The 24705-nt window shown below is 40.8% G+C and overlaps 2 protein-coding genes across 3 annotated transcripts in view; both read left to right on the top strand.

Moving 5' to 3' along the window:
- Positions 1 to 24705, top strand: part of LOC139475812 (uncharacterized) — a 72919-nt gene that overhangs the window by 22995 nt on the left and 25219 nt on the right. The gene's annotated exons all lie outside the window — the stretch shown is intronic.
- Positions 4622 to 5710, top strand: LOC139455257 (involucrin-like). The gene has a single exon (XM_071236813.1). The coding sequence runs from the start codon at positions 4622 to 4624 to the stop codon at positions 5708 to 5710; it is 1089 nt and encodes a 362-aa protein (XP_071092914.1).

Genomic DNA, 24705 nt, shown 5'->3' with positions numbered 1-24705 from the left:
ATCTGCAGTGGTTTAACGATTATTAATTCTAATAATTGTGGCGTTGACGTCATCCTATGGATGTTATTAAAATAATTTCAAGGAATAATGTGCATATTTTCGTACACGTTTTTGAACGTAACGTAAAAATGTCATCAATTTTGGTTACATTTTGACAGATCTTTTGTGACTGCATTATTTCATTTATTCATTTTCGCGAACACACGGATTCAATACATATCATTTTCACAGCTATTTAGCCTTTACGCCAAATGGAATCTGCGGATTACCAAGGCTAATTATTCTCTGACGTTGGAAGTTTAATATTTCCTACAAACATGAAGAGACATGATTGCATAAAGTCAGCAAGCCCTCATTATTTTCCCCCATATTCAGTTGTGACAGTTCTATCCATTTGAACATTGTACAATCCCTTATGTAATTTCCTTCCGTTTTATGGTTGTGGTATGACTATTTCAACCATTGTGTGAAGCTCATTATGGAAATAAACACCTCAAGGCACACATGCTTCATGAATGCTGATGCATGAGCGAATAAATATAAAATGCCATACACGTTCTGCTCGAGCTACATGTACATTTACAAAGGAAATTATTAAAGACCCCATTTATGGCTGCCGTCATCTGAGCAGGTTAGAGATTGGCCGAAATATGAATATCTCATAAACAAGGACCATACTTCCCCCAGGGTGTGTTAATGCTCCGGCTACCTGCGCCATTTTGTGGCAAGGCAAAGACTTATGGGTAATAAGTGTCCGAGGCATGTTTCGTTATCAATAATTAATTGCAACCACTGCAAACCATTATCAGTGTTCATCTTTGAAGTCTTCTTGGACCGCCAGGTAATCACCGGTAATAACCATAATTTGTAATGCTGTTGAGTATCGGGAAATCTCGTCGTTGCGAGACTTTGATCACGTGACGTATCATGGCCATTAGGGTCGTGATCCTCTGAAAGGGTTCGATTTTGGAAACAAAGTTGTGTACGAGTGTGGTAGTAATTTGATAAGCAGGTTTGAAACATACAAAGAAATGTCTGTGGGGATTAATAATGTGAAAGGAAATGGCGATTTTCTGTTCTGATTACGTGTAATTGTACATCAAGTCATGCATTTAATCACATGGAAGAATGAATCATCACTATGCAATGCGTTGATATCATGGCTTTTGCTGAAGGTTTCGTATTATGGAAATAAAAATGCTTAATGATCTATCACTTATATACTACTCAACAAAAGTTAAGGAACATCCAATTCTTTCATGTAACTAGTTAATCAGTCATGCCACAAATGAAGTGATATGAAATAATCGGATAATCCTTAATCTTTTGAGTAGTATATTATGATTTTGTTTTATGGGAAAGCAATATATGCCTTGTCAACGAGAAAGTTATGTCCTAGTTGCAGTGTTCATGTCTAATTTGAGAGGAGACATTTCATTCTATGATGATCACTAAATCCTCGTTCGTTTGATGATGGTTACATTTCCCTGTTAGATTTCAAAATACCATCGTTACGCCCCCAACAAATTGATGATTTGTTCGCTTGAATCGCCTCCTCTTTTGATATTTATGAATTTATTATTTCGCTTATCTCATTTTCTGAACAAATTGCCTTCCCAAATGGGTTCAGTTCTAAATGGCTTTCAACTAAGACTTTTTAAAAAGTGAAAATAACCTCTAATAATTGATATAAAATCATTAGATGAATATTAACTGTTGCTAGGAGAAGATCGTTTAATCTCTCTCTAAGAGTCTTTAAGGCCGTAATTTTTGAAACAAATTAATCGTTTCGGTACTTTCACCTTCAAGCAAGAGCTATACATTAAAAGTGCTGTAAAATTGTTGATCCTGTTTGCGATTGAAGTATAAAGACGAAGTAAATTAAATGTTATATTTCTTCATTTTTATTGCGATAGATTCTGTACAGTGTGACCCTGTTGATCCGGACCCCGTTAATCCGGACATTCAGAACGATTACAGCTTGGACTGATTACGTCTATACAAATGCTCAATGCTCTGTAATAATGACCCGGTAAACCTGAACATGTTCATCCGGAGTATTTCAGTGAGAACAATAGCTTCCGGATTAACGGGGTTTCACTGTGACATATCATATTGCCCTGATAACTAATTATGATATGCAGGTAATACACGTCAACAAATAAGTCGTGTGATCAATACAGAATAATACAAAGGTCCTATGTCGTGAATAGGTGTGTACCAATGACATGAAACTTTTGGGCAGAAGGGTGTTTGTTGTCTGTAACTCTCCTGCCAGACAGACTTCTGATTGTGACGGATTTATCCTATCTTTTAAACTGTGCTTTATTGTGCTGCTGTTTTAACCATAATACTATATCCAGTATCTGGGCTCTCCTAGCTAGCCCTGGCCTATACGCCGGCATATAGACAACAAAACTGTTGTGATTGATAGCGTCTTGTGTGGGGGCACTGCCTTTGATCTTAATGGAATGAGAGGTAATGATGAGAAACTGAGACCTGTGTCGTTGTCTCATTAACACACTTACTACTATCTATCCATGCTTGTTAAGGGCTGTGTTTGTCGTCTGAAAGGCCCTGAACATGAATTTCAGGGGTACACTGGTTTTGTGTTTTATTACCGATGTGTCCTAGTGTAGTTACACAGGCTAGTCATTTGGGGGTTTACTATACACATTAAGGGCGGTGCAGTACAGCTCACAGGCCCCAAACGTGATTTTGTGTCAACAAACTCAGCTCATGCTCCGCTGCTAAAGTAACAGTCGTATTTGCATCTTGAAGTCCAAACCAGATGACCTCTCTCAACTCTGACCTGTGACCTGGGGTCACCTAGGGAGGGTTCAGCTATGTTTACCTAGTGGTTTCTTCGCCTGAGTGAAAAGGTTGAACAGATCTTGGTCCGGTTTACTGGTGTTGGAGCAGACGACATGTTTACCAATACCGTTCTCCTTGGCCAGTAATGTCGAGGGTGTTGTGGTCAGTTTACACACAGCTTGACCAGAATAACTGCACCCTCTGGCCAGCCGCGTAACGCCAAGATGACCTTTGAGGTCCAAGTGAAGTCATTTGGTCAGGGATAACAATGTGGTCAAGAACTTGGCTCCGTCTTGACATGGACAAATTTACTCCATGACATCGCCACGAAGGACATGTTTGGGCAGTAAGTACTTAGCTGTAGTACAAATGTAGTGTGATTTGGAGCATTGACAGAGAAAAAATGCCCTCAAATCATTATTTTTATGGCGAGGGGATTTTGTTTGTAGACGATGTGAATCTTCGAACAGCATGATAATGTTGATGAGGAATACAACTTATAAAATGTCACGTAAATATATTCCAATGATGTTAATGATGACGACGATGATGATTATGGTGATGATGATGATAAAATAATGTGGAAAAGGACTTCGTTCTTATCAAGCCTCACTTTGTTACCCCCCTCTTAAAGTAATTGTGCCGTCATGTGGCGATGTCTTATAACCTACCTAACGCTGATTTATATAATATTCCGATAAGAAGTATCGTAATATAATTAGTCTTATTTCACAGACTGGTCAAAAGGTCAACGCCGAAGGTATGGGTTACAATTCACTGTGTGTACCTACTTTAGTATCGCAAGCTGGATCGTGTACGTGCAAGGCTATGGTCTTCTCAGCATACATTAGGTGAGGTGAGGTGAGGTGAATTGGGGTTTAACATCGCGTTCAAGAATATTTCACTTATATGATATATGGTGTACGTGTTGGGTTGCTTGTACCTGTTCGGACATATGCCGAATTTTAGTGTAAGTCCACTGAGATGTTATGTCGCAGTGTCATGGATACCCGACTCACATTATACAGACCCCATGCAGGCCCGTCTCCTTAATGAGTGTGTGAGTTGGGTTTAACGCCGCTTTTAACAGTATTCAAGTTATATCGCGGCGTGTCAGATTAATGTGGGAGGAAAGCCCGAAGTGATGCGGGTCTCAGACGTTTACCACTTCGGTGAAACCCACGAGCACGGGGATGGTGCTGACAAACCTAGAAACATAATCGGGGCGAACCGGGATTCGAACCCACAGTCATAGGTTTCTGGCGTGCCCAAGGGACACAACTCTGCACAGCGAATCGCGGCGCCTTAGACGACTGGGCCACCCGTGTCGACCCATCTCCTTAATGATGAGCACCAGACCGGTTGACAAAGTATAATGTGAGGGTATGACGGCCCAAGGGAATCGAACTCACGACCTTCCGCGCTTCGTGTAGACGCTCTATACACTGCAAAACTGTGCGGTTATGTTTGCAGTTGGTCTATGGTCAACATACATAACGCTCCCACCTACAACCGTCTTTCAGTAAACAGTATAGAACAATGTTTGCAGAACGGTATTAATGGAGAATACATTCCGTAAAATGTCTACATGTTAAACAGTGACCCCACCCCATCCCCATCCCAAATACTTGAATAAGGACATTTCTCCTTAATGTTTACACCATGGTCATATTTCGTTAATCCGGACACTTGTCAATCCAGGCGAATTCAGTGAGAATTGTACCATCCGCAATAAAGGGGTACTGTTCTACATGAGAGAAACATGAGAGACAAATCATGCTGTCAGACCAGCAGTACACCTACAAACATGAAAGACAAATCATGCTGTCAGACCAGCAGACCACCCACAAACATGAGAGACAAGTCATGCTGTCAGACCAGCAGTGCGCCTACAAACACGATAGACAAGTCATGCTGTCAGACCAGCAGTACACCTACAAACATGAGAGACAAGTCATGCTGTCAGACCAGCAGTACACCCACAAACATGAGAGACAAGTCATGCATGCTGTCAGACCAGCAGTACACCTACAAACATGAGAGACAAGTCATGTTGTCAGACCAGCAGACCACCCACAAACATGAGAGACAAGTCATGCTGTCAGACCAGCAGTGCGCCTACAAACACGATAGACAAGTCATGCTGTCAGACCAACAGTACACCTACAAACATGAGAGACAAGTCATGCTGTCAGACCAGCAGTACACCTACAAACATGAGAGACAAGTCATGTTTTCAGACCAGCAGTACACCTACAAACATGAGAGACAAATCATGCTGTCAGACCAGCAGTACACCTACAAACACGAGAGACAAATCATGCTGTCAGACCAGCAGTACACCAACAAACATGAGAGACAAATCATGCTGTCAGACCAGCAGTACACCTACAAACATGAGAGACAAGTCATGCTGTCAGACCAGAAGTACACCTACAAACATGAGAGACAAGTCATGCTGTCAGACCAGCAGTACACCAACAAACATGAAAGACAAGTCATGCTGTCAGACCCAGACCAGCAGTACACCTACAAACATGAGAGACAAGTCATGCTGTCAGACCAGCAGTACACCTACAAACACGAGAGACAAATCATGCTGTCAGACCAGCAGTACACCAACAAACATGAGAGACAAATCATGCTGTCAGACCAGCAGTACACCTACAAACATGAGAGACAAGTCATGCTGTCAGACCAGCAGTACACCTACAAAAACGAGCGACAAGTCATGTTGTCAGACCAGCAGTACACCTACAAACATGAGAGACAAGTCATGCTGTCAGACCAGCAGTACACCTACAAACACGAGAGACAAATCATGCTGTCAGACCAGCAGTACACCTACAAATATGGGTCGAATTTGAAATCCGTTGTGAAGTGCATTCGGCGTTAACATGGCGGTAGTTTACTAAATATGCAGTCTGGTCACAATGCATACCTGTTGTACCTGAAGTATGTTACCTTGCGTCTTTAAATGTGAGGAACCTTATTGCTACCTGTCAATCACATGTCCAACTATAATGGCTGTTATCTATTCAATTTCATTTGACAAGACAGGTACGACAACAGCCTACGTGGGACTGTATTAGGGTAGAGTTCGTGAACCCTTTGCACTATCTTCTAACAGCGAAACCCCGACAAAAATACATCGACTTATCCATAGTTCGAGAAAGGCGATGTATCGGGAATAGAACAAAATTTGAAATCTAGGATTTAACCGGTACTTTAATGTTGCGTCGTCTTAAAAGACATATTGTACGAAAGGATTAGTTTATTTGTTGTTTAGAGCCGAACACGACAATATTCCAGTGATTGACATCATGAGCATCGATCAATGCAGTTAAGATCCAAGGGTATGCAATCAACCAAATCACCGAGGCTGACCTTCTTACGACAAGCATGGGTTGATGCCTGTACGTAACTGAGTCTAGAGCAGACATTCCAGTGATTGACATCATGAGCATGGATCGATGCAGTTAAGATCCAATGGTATGCAATCAACCAAATCACCGAGGCTGACCTTCTTACGACAAGCATGGGTTGATGCCTGTACATAACTGAGTCTAGAGCAGACATTCCAGTGATTGACATCATGAGCATCGATCGATGCAGTTAAGATCCAATGGTATGCAATCAACCGAGTCACCGAGGCTGACCTTCTTTCGACAAGCATGGGTTGCTGGTGGCCTATATTCTTAGGGTACACGAGTTCAAGTCTTGACAGTAGTGTGCTGGCTTATGGATTAAATGTACGAAGAAGTATCAATGTGAAGCATGCGGTGTCTGGAATCTGCGTCATTAGCGTGACTTGCGAACGCTTGTACTACTCGACCACCCGTCGTTCTCCCTAACGTGACACGTGGTTCAGAGTGTTCCTTTCCTGATTCGGGTCTTTTCGGTTTCATTACAACATGTCTTGTGTTTTGAGTTATGCTTTTGTAAGTGCATGTTACTATCTTACTATGTAAAACGCTTTGATCCGAACCTTGAAGGGTACTTGAGCTCACAATGACTACAGGAATAGGATATTAAATAACCAACTCTCAAGGCCAGGTCTCAGTTGTAACCTTTTCGTGTTGCCACAATTACCAACTGTGACATGAAACGTCGTTTCGAATGAGGTGCGTATTTTTTTAATTCAGAGTACATTTAATAGAAGAGGACAATTTTGTGCTTGTCGTCGTCGATAAAAGCAGTCAAGCAAAGTCATTAGCATAACTGAATCATATATACGAGAAGACATCAGTATCACTCCATACATGTATTGTTGTCAATAACAAAGTTATGAATATCACCACTTTTTAAATATTTGTATGACTGTACGCCCTCGTTCCATAATCACGTTTTTTTAGGGATTTATGTTTGAGTAAAATCTACTACGGAATATGCACAATAATTGTCATGTATACAAGGAATTGGTACGTGAATCGCCTGCTCCTGGCGAAAACGTAAATTTGGAGACGAAAAAACGGAGATATTGCTTTTGTTGACGCCTGAAATGTCAGCGAGTTTCAGCGTAAATCTAAATTCAAACAGTAGCGGTTTGTTCTGAGGCTGTTATGCAAAACCGAAATGACATTTAAAATACACCACCATTACATAAATAATTGAGCTGACGGAAGAATCAAAGCGTGTAGTGCTACAGTGGTTTTAAATATTCATGTATTGTGTTTAACTCTTGCTTTTGAAACCTGAGCGTTATAGTTACCTGAATGAAAGGAGCGCATCTCAAGCGACGTAGCGACATTTCTACAGCGTATCTACGTTTGGGGCTATTATATTGATGAATACAAAGATAAATCTGTCGGAGGGGATATTTCTAAGCTCCAGTCGCCACGATGTCCGCATTTCAGTTTCAAAGCCACGATTCGGATGTTGTGTTCAGACGGTCAGGCCGTGTATCGTCTGCTCGTTTCCTAGCAACCGTGTATGACAATATTGACGGATGATACAAGGAAAACTAAGCGATCCTCGACTCGACTTAACAAATTGACATGCCTTACATGTTCGGTTGGGAGTTGGCTTAAAAGGTGATACAAAGCTGATCCTACGACGGGGCACCTCTGAAACACGCCAGGGGCTGCCTCATTGCTTCGATGTGCCATTCAGACATTCGGAGGGGCTGTGTTCTGCATCCTTGTTGCCTCAGCTGTTAGCACCATCCACCTGACTTTCAGGAACGAGCTAATTCGTAACTAGCTGATGATGTGGAAAGGTTCAAAGCATTATATTACTCAAGAAACACTGACAATCTGCAGATTAACCACATAGCGTGGTTTCCGATGACTATTGTGCTTGAAGACATGCTAAGGGTGCTGCATTCAAATATTGCTGAGTGTACTATATACCATGATGACATTATGGAGTGTGAATATTCATGTGTGTGTCAAAAACAATGACAAGGGTTATCAGTTTCAGCGTGTAGTAAATCCCCGAGTTTCTCCACCTGTGATTAATAGGGTCTGTGGTATAGAGGATTATACCTGCTGACGGGGGAATTTTATATACGTAGACGGGTTCTGTTTATGATGCTCTAGGATCTCATTCTTCAGAAAGAAACATCTCGAAGCTACAAGTGCTGGTTTAATTGGATCTGTAAAGAATAGCATTTGTGTCAATCTGGCCTGAAATCTCGCACAAGTCTAAGACTTGGTGAACTGTTGTATAACTGAAGTGGAAATCATTCTGGTGAAATATATTCCACTCTGAAGTATTCATTGTTACGCTAAGTCTCCTTCTCTCAAGAACAGCGACCTACTTTGCCGCATCGCAGCTTCGCAGCAACTTAACTCTGATACCGAAATATTTGTGTCGACCAAATATTTGTCGCTTTACCTGGAGGACAACCGAGGCCCGAAGCCTGGGAAATACCATTGATTTTCTGTGGTGATTTACCAGCTAGTGACAACACGTTCCTGCGTTCGTTCACCTGTAATCAGAACCTTCCTTACCTGCAGACGGAGAACAATGGAGGTAATATCGATTAGTTTCAGTAGAATAAGCAGGGAATCATACCCGATTTTATGTGAGAACATGGTCGGTTTCATTCCACTGCTGAAGGGTTAACAACGCTCTACGCTCTCGTGTCTGTTCTCGGTCTTAGTCTAGACGTAATAATTAGCAAATTACGTCAAATTGAGATGTTGCCTGTGTGCAATAAGGGTAACCATTAGCTACATGTATTAGATTTATTTGAATAATAACATTTTAGCTTAATAACCTTAAATGGAGGTTAAGTATCTTAGGAAAGACATTTTCTAAGGGGGGGGGGGGGGGGGGGGGGGGGGCTGAGGGTGGTGTTAGACTAGTTGTTAAAACGTTCGCTCGTCACGTCGAAGCCCGAGTTCCATTTCCACAATGTGTAAAGCCCATTCTTTTATGGCCCCGTCATGCTCTTGATGGAAAATTGCTGAAAAAAAACAAACCAGAAATGAGTATTATGTGTCTCTCGGGTCATTTCGCATTCATGAAAAAACATCGGAAATCATAACTTGTTATATTTCTTTATATATCTCTTTAATTCTCTTAAGTTGAATGTAAGTTTAAAGTTATGATGTGGAGGATCCATAACCTTACGAGTGTAATTCGTGTTGGCTTTATTTTAACTATGAACAAACGGTTTTCTGATTGTGTATCGGCCAATCTGCCTGTCTCTGTATAAAACTGTGATACTCACGGTACTGTGTAGTCACAATGTAGAGGGGGGCACGGGTGGCCCAGTCGTCTAAGGCGCCGCAATTCGCTGTGCAGAGTTGCGTCCCTTGGGCACGCCAGAAACCTATGATTGTGGGTTCGAATCCCGGTTCGCCCCGATTATGTTTCTAGGTTTGTCAGCACCATACCCGTGCTCGTGGGTTTCACCAAAGTGGTAAACGTCTGAGACCTGCATCACTTCGGGCTTTCCTCCCACATTAAGCTGACGCGCCGTGATATAACTGGAATAATGTTAAAAGCGGCGTTAAACCCAACACACACACACACACACACACACACACACACAATGTAGAGGTGTCTAAAGTCAGTGTACTGAGTTGGTCCTTACTATCGAAATAGCCATACCTTCAGTTAATGATTTAAAGACGGCTTGCAAATGCGTGCGTTACACGCCAACGGACCCATGTGGTGTAGGCTTGCGATACTTTCATCCAACTGAGAAACTTTCTCAACAAAGATAAAACAGCAAAGAAGTAATTAGATTATTTTTATCACGACTGAAGAATATTAATTGTTGGTTATGTTTGTTTGTTTGTTTTTTAACACCACACTCAGCAATATTATAGCTATATAACGGTGGCCTGTAAATAGTAGTCAGGACCAGACACTCCAGTGATTGACATCATGAGCATCGATCCACGCAAATGGGATACGATGAAATGCATCAACAAGTCAGCGAGCCTGACCACCCGATACCGTCAGTCCCTTCTTAAGACTATTACTTGTTGAATGGCACGTACCTTACTTCTGTAAGAACAAAATGAAAATGGTTATTTTAAAACACGTTTTGGCAAACTTCATTTACGTATGTATGTACACAAAATAGGTAGAATGACAAATATGCTAAGCTAGAACAATGCTACCGACTGTCGGCAACGCGGGCTTTTGCACATCAGCTGTACCGGGAACGTTATTTTCTGTTCTATCCGGTTATTGTACGTAGAGATTAACGTGGAAAAGGTCGGTGTATGTTTCACATATATCGTTACTTATAACACGTTATCATATGCATAACTGTATCAATAGGAAGGCTTAGCTTATTTCCATCGCCTTTAACAGGCCCTTCCTTCTTTACACGAGTATTAAAGGCGGTTGGTGAGTTTGTAATACGCTTGGTAAGCATTGCTGGATGGGATCATAGAAAAGGTATTTCTTGTTTCGGAACCGGAACCGAATGTTGGGTCGGTTGATGATGAGAAACAAGACGTACTTTTATGAGCAGTATTGGTCTGTCGCTCTGTCCCTGAACCAAGTCTAGATTTTCGCCAGGTAATCCCCCATCTCAGGGGCTCCTTTTCCATTTATGTGGTGTTATTTATTTCTATCCAAATTTTATTAAATCCAAAATATATTTTTGAAGACTAAGCGCTAGTCTAGAGCAGCTATGTCGTTCATCATTAATATAAGGATCTGGTCAGGTCCACATGGCACAATCTCTACTCATCTTTAACATTGCTTTCAATATTTAATTACATGAGAAACAAAGGCTCCTCCTCAAAATAATATTATGATTATTACACCCATAATGCTATATTATAACAACGGCGACGACGACGACGACGATGATGATGATGATGGTAATTTCTGATGGTGATGATAATGATGATGTTGATGATGATGGTAATTAATGATGGTGATGATGATGGTAATTTATGATGATGATGATGATGATGATGATGATGATGATGATAACAGACAAAACCATTTAGGGTTTATCCATCTGTGTAGATGGAGTCAACTTAATTCGGATGTAACGATCTCGACCACCTTTAAAATCAATTCGTATAAGCCAAGACTCAGTGTTTCGAACAAACATAGAAAAAACAGATTTGTACTTGTCAATATGCGGTTTGATAAAACTAACTGCCCTGGGGCATGGCGCAATGAAATGTACACTGGATGTAAAGGTGTCAAAGGTACAATTAAACCATCATTCAGCTGTCACCGTACGCATTGTCGATTCCACTGGCATTCATGCGCCACAAGAAACGGGATCAACTGCACATTTGTAGGTTAAGGTGAAATTGACACCGTATCCAGGATATATCTAACAAGGCGTGATGCAATAAACACGATAGCTGCGTCTGTACATAACAACGCATGAAAGCATGTCAATGTCACTTTCTTTACGTATCCATGTTCCCGTGTGATAAGATTTACTATGGGGCCAGGTGAGTGTGTAGCTACCGGTGATAATCAAGCGGTGACCTACGGTCATACCGGTTATGCCATTCACGTTGTCTATTTCTTGTTACAACATGATAACGATTACTATGGTATGGAAGTATTATCAGTTTGGTGTCTGAGAGAAACGGGCTATCTGTGTTGACTAAACTAACGGTCAACAGTTTCCCGACAATTACTAACATTCTATGTTCACTAAAATGTCCAAAACAGGTCTCCAGCAAACTTTTCGATCCATTAAAATATTTTACTCTGCACGAAACGATTAGTGTTGTCATTAAACTTGTAAATCTTAACCTCATACTGAGTAGAAGGAATATATAAAGGCCGGTATTTCTTAAGTTATCATCTCGTCAGTCAACAGATTGCATTATAATGTTTCATAGGCAATCCCCCGTCCCTAGACATTAAAGATATTTAATTGGATATAAGGAGGGTGCATGCACAATTTTATTGAAAAGCGTCAATTCTTTTTCCATAATCATAGAGATTCTGTTCTAAAAGCAGAGGCCATTGTAAAAAACCGACTCTATCGTAAACATGTGTTTATGAATCACTATCAAATAGTGATAACACCAGGTGTTCGCGAAAAGGTAACGGTATCCTGTTCAACCGGCGGCGCCCGTCACAAATCCATGCAAAGGCAAGTCAATTATTCACCGAAAAAAACTGGAACATATGGTACAAGTCAAAATAGGGAGTGAGTAGTTTTGATGGTGGCATGATCTATGAACAATAGCAAAAACGTACATTAAACGGTTCATTGTACGGTCTGTCGTAAAATATGCACGTGTCCTACTCAGTGATCCTGTCAACGATATGGATCAACACGTGTTAATGTTCTAAATTGTTTCTAATAAGTTCCCAGGACAACTTGAACTAAGTTTTGTAATTACAAGTATTTTATTCGATAATTCACATAATTTTCATTTTAACGACGATCTTTACATTTGTCCTTAGGCCTTAGTTTAGGCGTTTTTATGTTTTCTAATTAACTTTCAAACCTTTGATGTAATGAAGCCTTTCAATCCAAATTAAATCACACAAACTCGGCTTTTTTTCTGTTGCACGCTGTATTACATTGATGTGATGTTAGTAAGAAAATTAGTATCCTGTCGAGATTGAAATTCACAGCAGCATCAAACAGCTTTCACTTAAACGAAATATCTCGATCTCTCGCACGAAGATTACTCCGCAAGAGCAGCAATGTCACGATGGACTCCCTTAATCAAACCTAAGGCAGACATGATTTTGTATTTACTAGCCACATTGTCAAGTCTTTGAAAGGCATTTAGAAGTGATACACATAAGGAAGAGAATTTATGCATGTCAACTTCTTCATTGTGAGGAACACAACGTTTCGGAGTATATGCTTACTCCTTCATCATGTGAGTAAATATTCATCATCGGAGTATATGCTTACTCCTTCATCATGTGAGTATATATTCATCATCGGAGTATATGCTTACTCCTTCACATGATGAAGGAGTAAGCATATACTCCGAAACGTCGTGTTCATCACAATGAAGAAGTTGACATCCATAAATTATTTTCCTTTGCCACATTGTTTTGGGCTTTTCACTTTCAAAATGTTGGTTATCAGGACTCGAATAACTTCAATCAATGGCTAGTGTGTCAACGAAACCTCTTTTAACTCGAACTTATTAAACTCGTTCCAGAGGATGTAACTTTACGGCCCAAACAGACCCTCACCGCGCTCATGTTGACACCCCGGATAAGTCGACAGGGGCACTTTATAGGGAAACTGTAACTCGCTGTGCAGAGTTGCGTTCCTTGGGCACGCCAGAAACCTATGATTGTGGGTTCGAATCCCGGTTCGCCCCGATTATGTTTCTAGGTTTGTCAGCACCATACCCGTGCTCTTGGGTTTCACTGAAGTGGTAAACGTCTGAGACCTGCATCACTTCGGGCTTTCCTCCCACATTAAGCTGACACGCCGCGATATAACTGTAATACTGTTAAAAGCGGCGTTAAACCCAACTCACTCACTCAGTATTTGATATTCTGGTGGTGTGTTCGAATCCCATGTTCGCTCACCTCCTTGGTTTGTCACCACCATTCCCTTTCTTTCGATGGTTTCGCCTACTTATACAAGCATCCGATCTGCGTCAGTTTGGGTTTTACTCCCGTGGTAGGGTGACACGCAGAGGTATAGCTGAATTTTTTTCAATGGTAAGCTAACGCAGTGGTATAACTGAAATCTGTTCAGTGGTAAGCTCACGCAGTGGTATAACTGAAATCTGTTCACTGGTAAGCTGACGCCGTGGTATAATTGAAATGTATTTTCAATGGTAAGCTGACACGCAGTGGTATAACTGAAATGTTTTTTAATGGTAAGCTGACACTCAGTGGTATAATTTAAATGTTTTTCAATGGTAAGCTAACACACAGTGGTATAATTTAAATGTTTTTCAATGGTAAGCTAACACGCAGTGGTATAACTAAAATGTTTTTCAATGGTGAGCTGACACGCAGTGGTATAGCTAAACTTCACTCACCCACTAAACGTTATTATACAAATCGAAGGTTACTGGGTTTAAAAAAAACGTGTATGTTACACTTTCGACCCCACGTACAAATGTAAACATCGTATTATAACGAGTAGTGAAATTAACAACTTAAGCTTTGTGTACGTAACACACGTATTTTGTTCACATCATTGGGATAAATGTTGGTTTCAACACGTCACCAAATATCTTCCTCCACGAGACAAGCTCGAGCCACCGGTAACGAACAACATGTCTCCCGGTCAAAGACGAGCCAGCATGGTGGCAATGTTTGCTTAACGCGGCATTGAGTAAAGGAGGGACGGTGACAGTTTGGGGGGAAGAGGGGAGACAGCGTTATCTGTGGCGACACGAGGGGATATACAGGGAATCAAATAGGCATTAAACACGTTGTCCATATCACGGTAACGCGCGCCAAGAACATGGACTACTTTAGTTCTCAATATGTCATGGAAAGTCTTCGGATGTCCGTAGGTAAGGTCTTGTGTTCGTTCATAGCGCTTTAATACATATTTTACGTGCTTTAAGAAATCTTAAGTCTCTATATCTTTGAGACGAAGCGGCCATGTCATGTCATGTCAAAACGTCAACGATACGGCGTTATATATCCAACAAAAGGTGAGTTAATTCCATTTGACGACAGGTGGCGTTTTCCTTACGGCAACAGAATGTAACGCCGCAACCATCCTTAGACTGCGACGTCTCATCATTGTATCATAGATGTGTGACGTCATACTACTGTACGTCACCAGTGGAATGTCGCGGCACGTTAGAAATTGAGGGAAATATGTAAATGCGAACGTATTTATCCTTTTACTAAAAAAAAGTGCACCCTAACCTATATTAGGATATTGTTTCCTTTAGATGAACGATTTATCCGTTTGTGGTTAACTTTATTTATTTTTTTAAATAAAATACTGTTAATCATACCTTTTTGAATGATTCCCTATATCCCTTGAAAATCGCCATTTGGCACCTTGTATTATGAGCACTTTTAGGGCAAATAAATGCACCCTAATGCCCTTTTAAAAAAAATTATAATCAATATTTGAATCAATTAGATTTTAAAGAGTGACTGACACATATCTTACAAAAAGTAAAATACTCTGGACGCTGATCTGCGATCATCCTAAAACGGGATTCCGTAACACATTTCGTCTGTGTGTTCTGATGCATTGAGATTGATGTGGACAAGGAGACTGGTATGCATAACTAAGGAGTTGGGGTATTTGTGATTTATGCTTTGGTCTTAATGGATGGTATGTAAGTAGGTTAACGAATGTCGTGTGTCACTTCAGTTATGTGATTATAAATGTACATGAGAGCATTAGACGCCGCGCCCTATGCGGAGTTGCTTCCCTTAGGGACAAGGATCCGCTGCTCCTGTATTTTTCAAGGTGCTAAGCATGTATGTCCAGCCTTACGCTGGGGTTTGGTCAAACATTGTGCTGCCACTCTGCCACTCGTCAATCGGTTTGGGGCTTAGTGGTTTAAGTGTTAGTTCGTCAAGACGAAGATTGGTGCGCCCCGCCGTGATATTGCTGGACTGTTGTTAAAATCGGTGACGTAAAACCATACTAACTCACTCGTTAGAAGTATCGTTGTTATAAGATAGGATATGCGAAAAAGAAATAGAATGAATATGTTTATTTTCATTTAGCGTAATAAATTTATTTCAGCGAGTTACTCGTTAAATATATATTGTGATGAGATATCGTTGTTTTTATGATCAACTTAAAGAAATTACCTGTAGATTTGGCTTAAGAGCGGTAGTAGGTCACACAATACCAATTCAGAATTTATTTATACAACGTACGAAATCGTAAGTCACCCATTCCTCGTTTTAATGAAGTCTAACGGTGTATTTCATTCACGCAATTCACGTATAAATCGTGCAACTTGTCCAGCCAATGGAGACTGAGTTTTAGCAACATCACTACATATGTACACAGCAGACGTAATTAAAAATTCAGATATCGTTTTTATTTACAAGAAAGTCAATAAATACGACATCGTGTCACTGGTCCATCACTTGATTGTCTGGTCTGTTTACGGGCCGCTGTCGTATGGCAGGAGAACTGCAGTGCGGAGTCAGGCAGCAACCAAACACTTACGGGTTTTTTTCAAATTGTATGAGTGGCGGGTGCTATGGATAGGCTAAACCTTTTCGCAAACGCCTGTTGTCATCACTCATTTTCAGTGGTCCATTCACATCATTTCACTGATATTTTGCCTTTCACGCTCAATGGGTCCTCCCTCGGCGGATAATCGAAACTGGTTATTCTCTGACGCTGATATTTTATATTATCATTCTTTACATCCATTGAACCAGATATATTTTCGGCGTAAATATACTCTCCACAAATATTCCTGTTGGACTCCATTTTATTTCATGATGATGTAGCCGGGCATGGTATTGCGAGTCGACCTTCTTTGTCGCCGAGGGCTTTCAAATCACCATATTAATCTAAATTGAGCGTAATGGTTGTTCCGTATACTTAACTTCATTTTCCTCTATATCAAATTCACGTTCAGTATTTTCGTGATTCTGTCATAACCGCCAGAATAATCCATTTCAGTAAATGAGATTTATATTACAAACTGTCTGATATCATAAACCCGCTTACTCGTTGAGCTATATACCGGATCATAATTTGCACATTTATTCTCAAACTGCATCAAGTCAAAACCTAATGCAGCGCATATAAGTTTTAATCAATTGCAGTGTATTTCATTGCGACAGTGCGCTTTGACAATGTCGATGTCACTCAATCAGTCTGGTAGCAATGAACAACAGTCTGGGTAGCCCTTATGAGTGTAGTTGGAAGTGGTGCTTATTTCCCTTGTGAATTTCGCTGACTGATTACATCAATTTCAGGACGCATCTCGGGAGACATAGGCAATTTATATACAAACTGTCTCGAATGATGATTATGTTGAGGAACCTTTGTCCTTTGCCTCCTCATGCAAAACTCTCTTTTAAAGTTTGTGATCTGATCAAGGGTGGTTTAATATGACGAGGGAATACCTTCTATGCATATCTTTAGCATCTTCGTATATTACGTCCATAATGGCGTTTGTTATTGAATAGTTAAGGATTGTGTTATCCCGTGAGAGTTGAACATTTGTTGTTTGGTATTTTGATTTTATGACTTCTCATTCTTGGCTACTAGATCGTCTAGCAGTACCTGTTTTTATTTGTTGTTTAAGATTTCTGACATTCCCTACTTGACTACATCAATAAAGTTCTACGAGTGCACGGTTACCGTTACTAGTCGAACAACCGTGAATTATGTGTTGAACAATATGCAAACAATCTTTTTGGTTTACGTTCATGGTAAATCATAACGGTTACCGTGAAATACATTTCTAAAAGTTATTTTGTCGAAAAGGTGAAACATCGTACAGGCAGCCTGAAGAATATTTCACTCACTCGCAGTAAATCTCCCTGGTTTTAGTGATTGTAAACTGACGCGTATGGCCTGACTTTTTCACAACTATAACGCGGCCTGACTTTTTCACAACTATAACGCGGTCTGACTTTTTCACAACTATATCGCGGCCTGACTTTTTCACAAATATATCGCGGCCGATTACTGAGTTCTTTGTAACTAATGTTCCTTGACGAACTGCAGAGCTGATGACGTTTGTGCGAGCTATTTAATATTGAATGGCAAAAAGAATGAACGATTGCTTGAAGATAGCGCGATCAATTTCATTCAATAAATGAATGAAGAACAAAAATGAATGAAAATTGTTTTGTTAAGTCTTTTACATAAATCGTTATAATAAAAGAAGGAATGGTATAAATTATAACTAATTACGTGAATGAATGAATGAATGAATGAATGAATACATGAATGAACAAATGAATGAATGAATGAACACAGTTATTACCGTGTTTCTGTTTGTTTTCGAATTACGCGAACAACAAGTTGAAAAAATAAAATCGGCTTAACGTCTTTGTAAAACATATAACACCTTCACGTAAAACCAGTTGCCAAGTGCTCAGAATAACTGTCAACATTCACGAAATGTCTTACATATTTTTTTATCAATTTTCGGTTTTACAAAACATTTTACAACAACACCCTGTCTATAACCAGAAGGTCGTTGGTGAATCGTCATTGTTTCATTACAAGGTGTTGACAGCCCCACTGCAGGACAGCTGATGATGAAATAAACACCACCACGTGGTGCAATGTACAAGTATGTGACACGGAGACGCGAACATCAAACAAGGCATTTACGATTTGAACTGGAAACAAACAGAGGCAAGAATTCTAAATTGTTCCAGCGTTCCGGGCGAGCTAAATATTGTCTGGTCACAATGAAAGTGCCGGCACTGGCTTCCCTCGTGTTGGATGTATATTTAAACCATTCTAATTTTGATAATTGAAGGTCGTCCGTTCGCTGTTAGTAAAAAGTTTAACCTTGAGAGTGTTTGTTTAAGTATCTATGACAGATATTTTTGGTTACCCGAAAACTTTTTGTGGTGAACTTTTAACTTTTGAAGTTGAGTTTAGCCTTTCATTTAGCCGTTTGTTTTGATTGTTTTTGCTTTATGTCATTTAAAGTTAACTAAATCGTACTTGCCTCCATTTGTGCGCTCTCCCTCTGGATAGAAGGGTGTGGAGCTCCGCGTGGACAGTAGGGTGTGAGGCACGCGGGTATGATTGGCAGCTGAAATAGACACCCTTGTGATAAGGGCTCACTTGAGAACACTTGCTGAAGAATCGGTATGGATATGAATTTCAGGTATGACATTTACATCTTAACATAGTCAGCCATGTTCTTCCATTGCTGTTTAGTCTGCCTTGCGTTAGATGCAAACATTATTACGTATTTAGACATGTAATACATTATACATAATGGTTTATTCAGGAACTATATCTCCTATAGACTCAGAAGAATGTGTGTTCAATAACAAATATAATTATTGCCTATATCATCAGGTATTCCATGTATACATCGTATACAATTTCATAATATATGTTAATGTCAATGAGTATTGAGACGTCCCCGTGAAGATCCGGGTTAGTATAGGTTTCAGCAACCCATGCTTGTCGTAAAAGGCGACTATGCTTGTCGTAAGAGGAGACTAACGGGATCGGGTTGTCAGGCTCGCTGACTTGGTTGATGCATGTCATCGTCTCCCATTTGCGTGGATATCATGATATCAATCACTGGATTGTACTGTCCAGACGTGATTATTTACAGACCGCCGTCACATAGCTGGAATATTGCTGAGTGCGGCGTTGAACATCAAACAAAAAACGTAGTCCTCGTGGCTCATTTGAATTTCGTCCCTTAGGCGTGCCAGAAACCTACGGTCGTGGGTTCGAACCCGGAATCGCTCTGGTTGTTTCTAGGTATGTCAGCACCTTCCCCTTGCTCGTGGGTTTCGCTAAAGTGGTAAACGCCCGTGACTGCATCACTTCGCATCTTTCTTTCTTTGTTGTTAAACGCCCCACTCAGCTATATGACGGCGGTCTGTAAATAATCGAGTCTGGACCAGACAATCCAGTGATTGATATCACGAGCATCGATCTACGCAATTGGGATACGATAACATGCATCAACCAAGTCAGCGAGCCAGACCACCTGATCCCGTTAGTCGCCTCTTCAAGCATTATCACCTTTTACAGCAAGCATGGGTTGCTGAAGACCTATTCCAACCCGGATCTTCACGGGTCTCGGTGTTTCTTCCCACGCCGTGATATAATGAAATACTGTACTGTGAGTACAGGTTAAACCAAACCTGTAATAATCAACGCTGTTAGCGAAGTCATCTACAGTGACTGTATCAGTTAACAGTAGATCTATTTATTTTGATCTTCCTTGTCTCTTAGTTACTAATTGAGAGTCGTAGCTTCACGTATAAGATAAACATTCTGAAAGAATCAAAGGTCATGTCTTCTGGTAGTGTCGTATAAAGGGCTCAGCTATTCACTGTATAGCTGTTATATTGTTGCTGGGGACAGACTCCGGACCACAGCCCAATGAATGTGACTAGAACAGAACATAACTGTATTGTCGGGATAGCCATATCGGGATAGTGAGAAAGTTGTGTTTCCCAGGGGAAAGATACAGCAGAATCTGATGTCACGCGGTATATCTCCCAACAACATTCCTGGGATAAAACGTCCATATATGATATCCAAACTTCTCTTTAACGCGGATTCTGACAAACGTATTTTTGTATTGTTTGTTTGCCACATTTCATTTAACAGGTTACCAAGGGTTGTGTTACATAAACACATCCTCGTGTGTGTGTGTGTGTGTGTGTGGTGTGTGTGTGTGTGTCTCTGTGTGTGTGTGTGTGTGTGTGTGTGTGTGTGTGTGTGTGTGTGTGTGTGTGTGTGTGTGTGTGTGTGACTGTGTGTGTGTCTGCGTGTCTGTGTGAGTGAGTGTGTGTGTGTGTCTCTCTCTGTGTGTGACTCTGTGTGTGTGTGTGTGTGTGTGTGTGTGTGTGGAGGGGACTACAGCCTACCAGGCCCCGTTATACAGAACGATCTTAGCACTAGGGCGATCATAACTCCCATGCTTTAACAAAGACTTACGATAGTATTAGCGCTAAGATAGATTTGTGGTACGGGTCACTGGGGCTCGTTCACAAAGTCCCATTAATAGACTTTAAACAGTTGTAGTGCTAACTTCGCTTTGTGGAACGGGGCCGAGTCCTATATTATGTCCATATCTTTTCATGATGTCATTTTCGATTTCTCAGTCAATCGTTATAAAATCAACCTTTGTGTTGTTTGTGAGCTGTTTGTTTTCAGTTTCAATGAGACTTATCTTATCATAATAGATCTGATCAATTCCTAAAATGATGGTATTATATGTAAGCGAGTGAGCGTTATGCTGACGCTACGTTGAACGGTATGTAGCTGCATTACGAGGCTGATTCGGAGACAATCCCGAACGTCGTGGATCTTTACAATTTACCGTACAAACCAATGATCAGTATATCAGGTCAATTCGTGTATTATGTTTCACGGAAGCGTATAAAAAACGTACACATAATGTTCGTCTACACACATCATCACTGAAGTTGATAATTTTTAATCTTGAATCCATGCCTCGTATGCAACGAGCCGACTCTGGCCACAAGACGACCCCGGCTCTGGTTTTATAGGAAAACCGCAATAAGACACTAATACTCCCTTATAGTCTTGTACTGTCTGTCAAGGGAGCATAGAAAGCTGTTATTAGCGTTTTTATTTCTCCTCAATTCGGTCGTTAAATCGCACATCGCTGCCTCGCTCAAAAGCAAATCTGCCGTGCACCTTTAACACGGCGAACACTCTCGGAAACTAGAGACGATCCTCGCAGTACGCTCGCCCGTAGCTTGCGGAGCCACAGTGCACGCTTCCTAGTAGCTCGATAGGCAGGTGTTAGGGTAACACTGTCAGTTGCCGTTTTTTCGGCCGAAACCTTGTGGCATTCCCTTTGAAAACTAATCAGTTTGCCTCTGAAGTCCGAGTTCTGTCTGTACAGCAATTTCTCGCCACGACAGCGAAAAATGAAAAATGCATAAGCTGTGTTAAAAATACTGACGTTCTGTTTAAGAGAGCATGGCTCAGCACTCGGATCATATTTGTTGCTGGTTCTCAGCTGCTGCGGGCGGGAAAAACCGACAGGTCTGTCTTCATAGGTGCGTGATCTCCATGTGATGATAGATTGTGATATCATTAATGTTTATTGGACCTTATAGTGTTCTTTAAGTACCGGCAATCGACACCCTGGTAATTTAATTGTTGGTATTTGTAGTCTTATAATAAAACCGTAGAAGGAAATAACACTGTACTGCTGTTTCATCTCTCTCTGGCTCCTTGGTTTAATGGAGTTTGGATCAAGGGAGCTCCGACATTGTAATTTAACTCACCCAAAGACTGTTGTGAGTTTATGACATTGTCCGCTTCGACTTGCTCCACAATGAGATGTCCTGTAGCTGCTCTAGGTAAAGGTTTAAACAAATGCCCTCAGAGATCCGATCCTACTTTAAACATGGCCGCAATGGCTGCCATTATTGGAACGTCAGTTTAGCTACTTATCAAGCAAATTTGATTTGTTCATCACAGACAGTTTTGAAAACACCTGAAGCCATTGAGATGCCACGATCCGCTGGTGGTGGGTTTGACTCACCGTGCCCAAACAAGTTGTTCAACCGCACAAAGTTTTACGTTGGTTTAACAATCATCGAACACGTTTCCATTCACCGGGCACGTCGTCATATAGCTGGAATACTGTTCAAGGCGACATTCATCTGGCACGTCGTCATAGAACTGGAACACTGTTCAATCCGACATTCACCGGGCACGTCGTCATAGAACTGGAACACTGTTCAAGGCGACATTCATCTGGCACGTCGTCATAGAACTGGAACACTGTTCAAGGCGACATTCATCTGGCACGTCGTCATAGAACTGGAACACTGTTCAATCCGACATTCACCGGGCACGTCGTCATAGAACTGGAACACTGTTCAAGGCGACATTCATCTGGCACGTCGTCATAGAACTGGAACACTGTTCAAGGCGACATTCATCTGGCACGTCGTCATAGAACTGGAATACTGTTCAAGGCGACATTCATCTGGCACGTCGTCATAGAACTGGAACACTGTTCAAGGCGACATTCATCTGGCACGTCGTAATAGAACTGGAACACTGTTCAAGCCGACATTCATATGAATCACGATCGCCAGAACATAAAATTGTTTCTAGAATGATTCCTTCATTTGCTGTGAGCACGCTCAGTGGATGTAGCGTAATATGAATGGACATGTTAAGATTATTGAGAGTAATCGTGAGGCACAGTTTACGGATTAATGGGGTCCTCATTAATGAGGTTTCACTGTATTCGAAGTGCATGACATTTCTAGTCTAGTCCAGTCATTTCCCAAACACAACGTGTATCTGCCGTTCATACACTCTCCTACCCAGAGTTCCTTGCGGTCAAACTACTTCCCCTGCCACAGGCCAGCGACATGTGACGACTCGACACCTCATACACAGTCCATTCAACAAATTACGTTTTTTGAAAAGCCTACACATTTAAAAATACACGTCATAAAATGTTTAAGTTTCTCTGACAGATGAAAACTATTTCCATTCGCGCACTTATACATTTTTTACATTGGTTTTCATCGAAGCCCTACAGAGAGTTAGCGTTGCGTGAAAATATATTGTCATATATATAGATATATAATTATGCAAAACAATATTGTAAAACGCACTGAAAGGCGCCCATAAGGCCAGTGTTTATTTACAAACAAGAGAAAAGTCCGATCACGTGACATCCAAATTAACCTGTGGCAGTAGTGTGACACTGCGCTGACTGGTGTACTTGATATTGTAAATAGATCTTGTACAACAGAGATAGCATTGTAGGACGAGTCTCAGGGGGTATGCTGTGTCACGTGGTCTCTTTATTCTAGTCACATGGATTGTAACACGACTACTTTGAAATTAATGTATAAAATATTCATGTTATAGATTTCATGTTCTAAGTGTCTACATATGCTAATACCAGAACATCATTATCAATTACACGGTCACCATTATGCTCACTGTCGTATTAATAAAACATCTGTATTACTGCTAAGTGAAATAATATTTTGATAATTCAGAATAATTTTGATGACGCAGCAATAACTCTGTGATATCTAGGCTAATCGTCCCATGACATAACGCACCATGGAACCGTGGTGCCATTGTTGGTAATCGAAAGAGTATTATATTAATGTTCAATCATTCATAATTCATGCTAATGAGATATATTGATCTGCAATAACTGAAGGATCCGTTCCAATAGAAGATGCAGATCGCTTCAAGATGTCTGTACTCCAGATTGATATTGGTGAAATTGTTTTTGGAAATATTAGGCACATGGGTTTAGAGAATAAAATCTACTTTTGTCCATATTTGAGCTTTTCAAATCTGACTTTTATTTTTCTTCACGTGAATCAAAAAAATTTCTATCGAAGGGTATAAGTTTTATACGTTTTTATTTCATGAGAAATATCAATATCTATCATCTAAGTTTAATGTTTCTGTCAATCGTAGGATATTCACGTTTTACTCGACCAGGTCCATCAAGCTGAATAATACCCACATTGGGACGTTACGTCCAATATCGCTGGCACTGCATTGAGTGCCGTCCGCCTTTTAATAAGGCAATTAGAAATTTTCATAAATCATGCCCGCATGCCGAGTCTTAGACGTTCCTTCATTTTTTCAATGCCTGAATTCCACTAGAAACAAATACCAAACTGCCACCATTTGCTGCAAGGGATTCCACCAAGTGCATCGGAATGGCGGGAGTATTGATCAGGAAGTCGTCTGCTTTTGCTTCCATTATCCGCTGGGGGAGATCCCTGAGATTTGGATGGGGAATCGGGGAGGGGGTTGGAGAGGGGGGCCGTGGCTTGAGATGATGTCAGAGACGGCCGGGGAAG

Source organism: Haliotis cracherodii, unplaced genomic scaffold (assembly GCF_022045235.1).
Source record: "Haliotis cracherodii isolate W230 unplaced genomic scaffold, xgHalCrac1.p SCAF_1, whole genome shotgun sequence".
NCBI classification, from domain to species: domain Eukaryota; kingdom Metazoa; phylum Mollusca; class Gastropoda; order Lepetellida; family Haliotidae; genus Haliotis; species Haliotis cracherodii.
Note: the sequence above shows the minus strand (reverse complement) of the source record. Positions and strands in the feature narration are given on the sequence as shown.

Excerpts from the sequence above, each read along its gene's own strand:
- LOC139455257 (XM_071236813.1), top strand. The coding sequence starts at position 4,622 with ATGAAAGACAAATCATGCTGTCAGACCAGCAGACCACCCACAAACATG.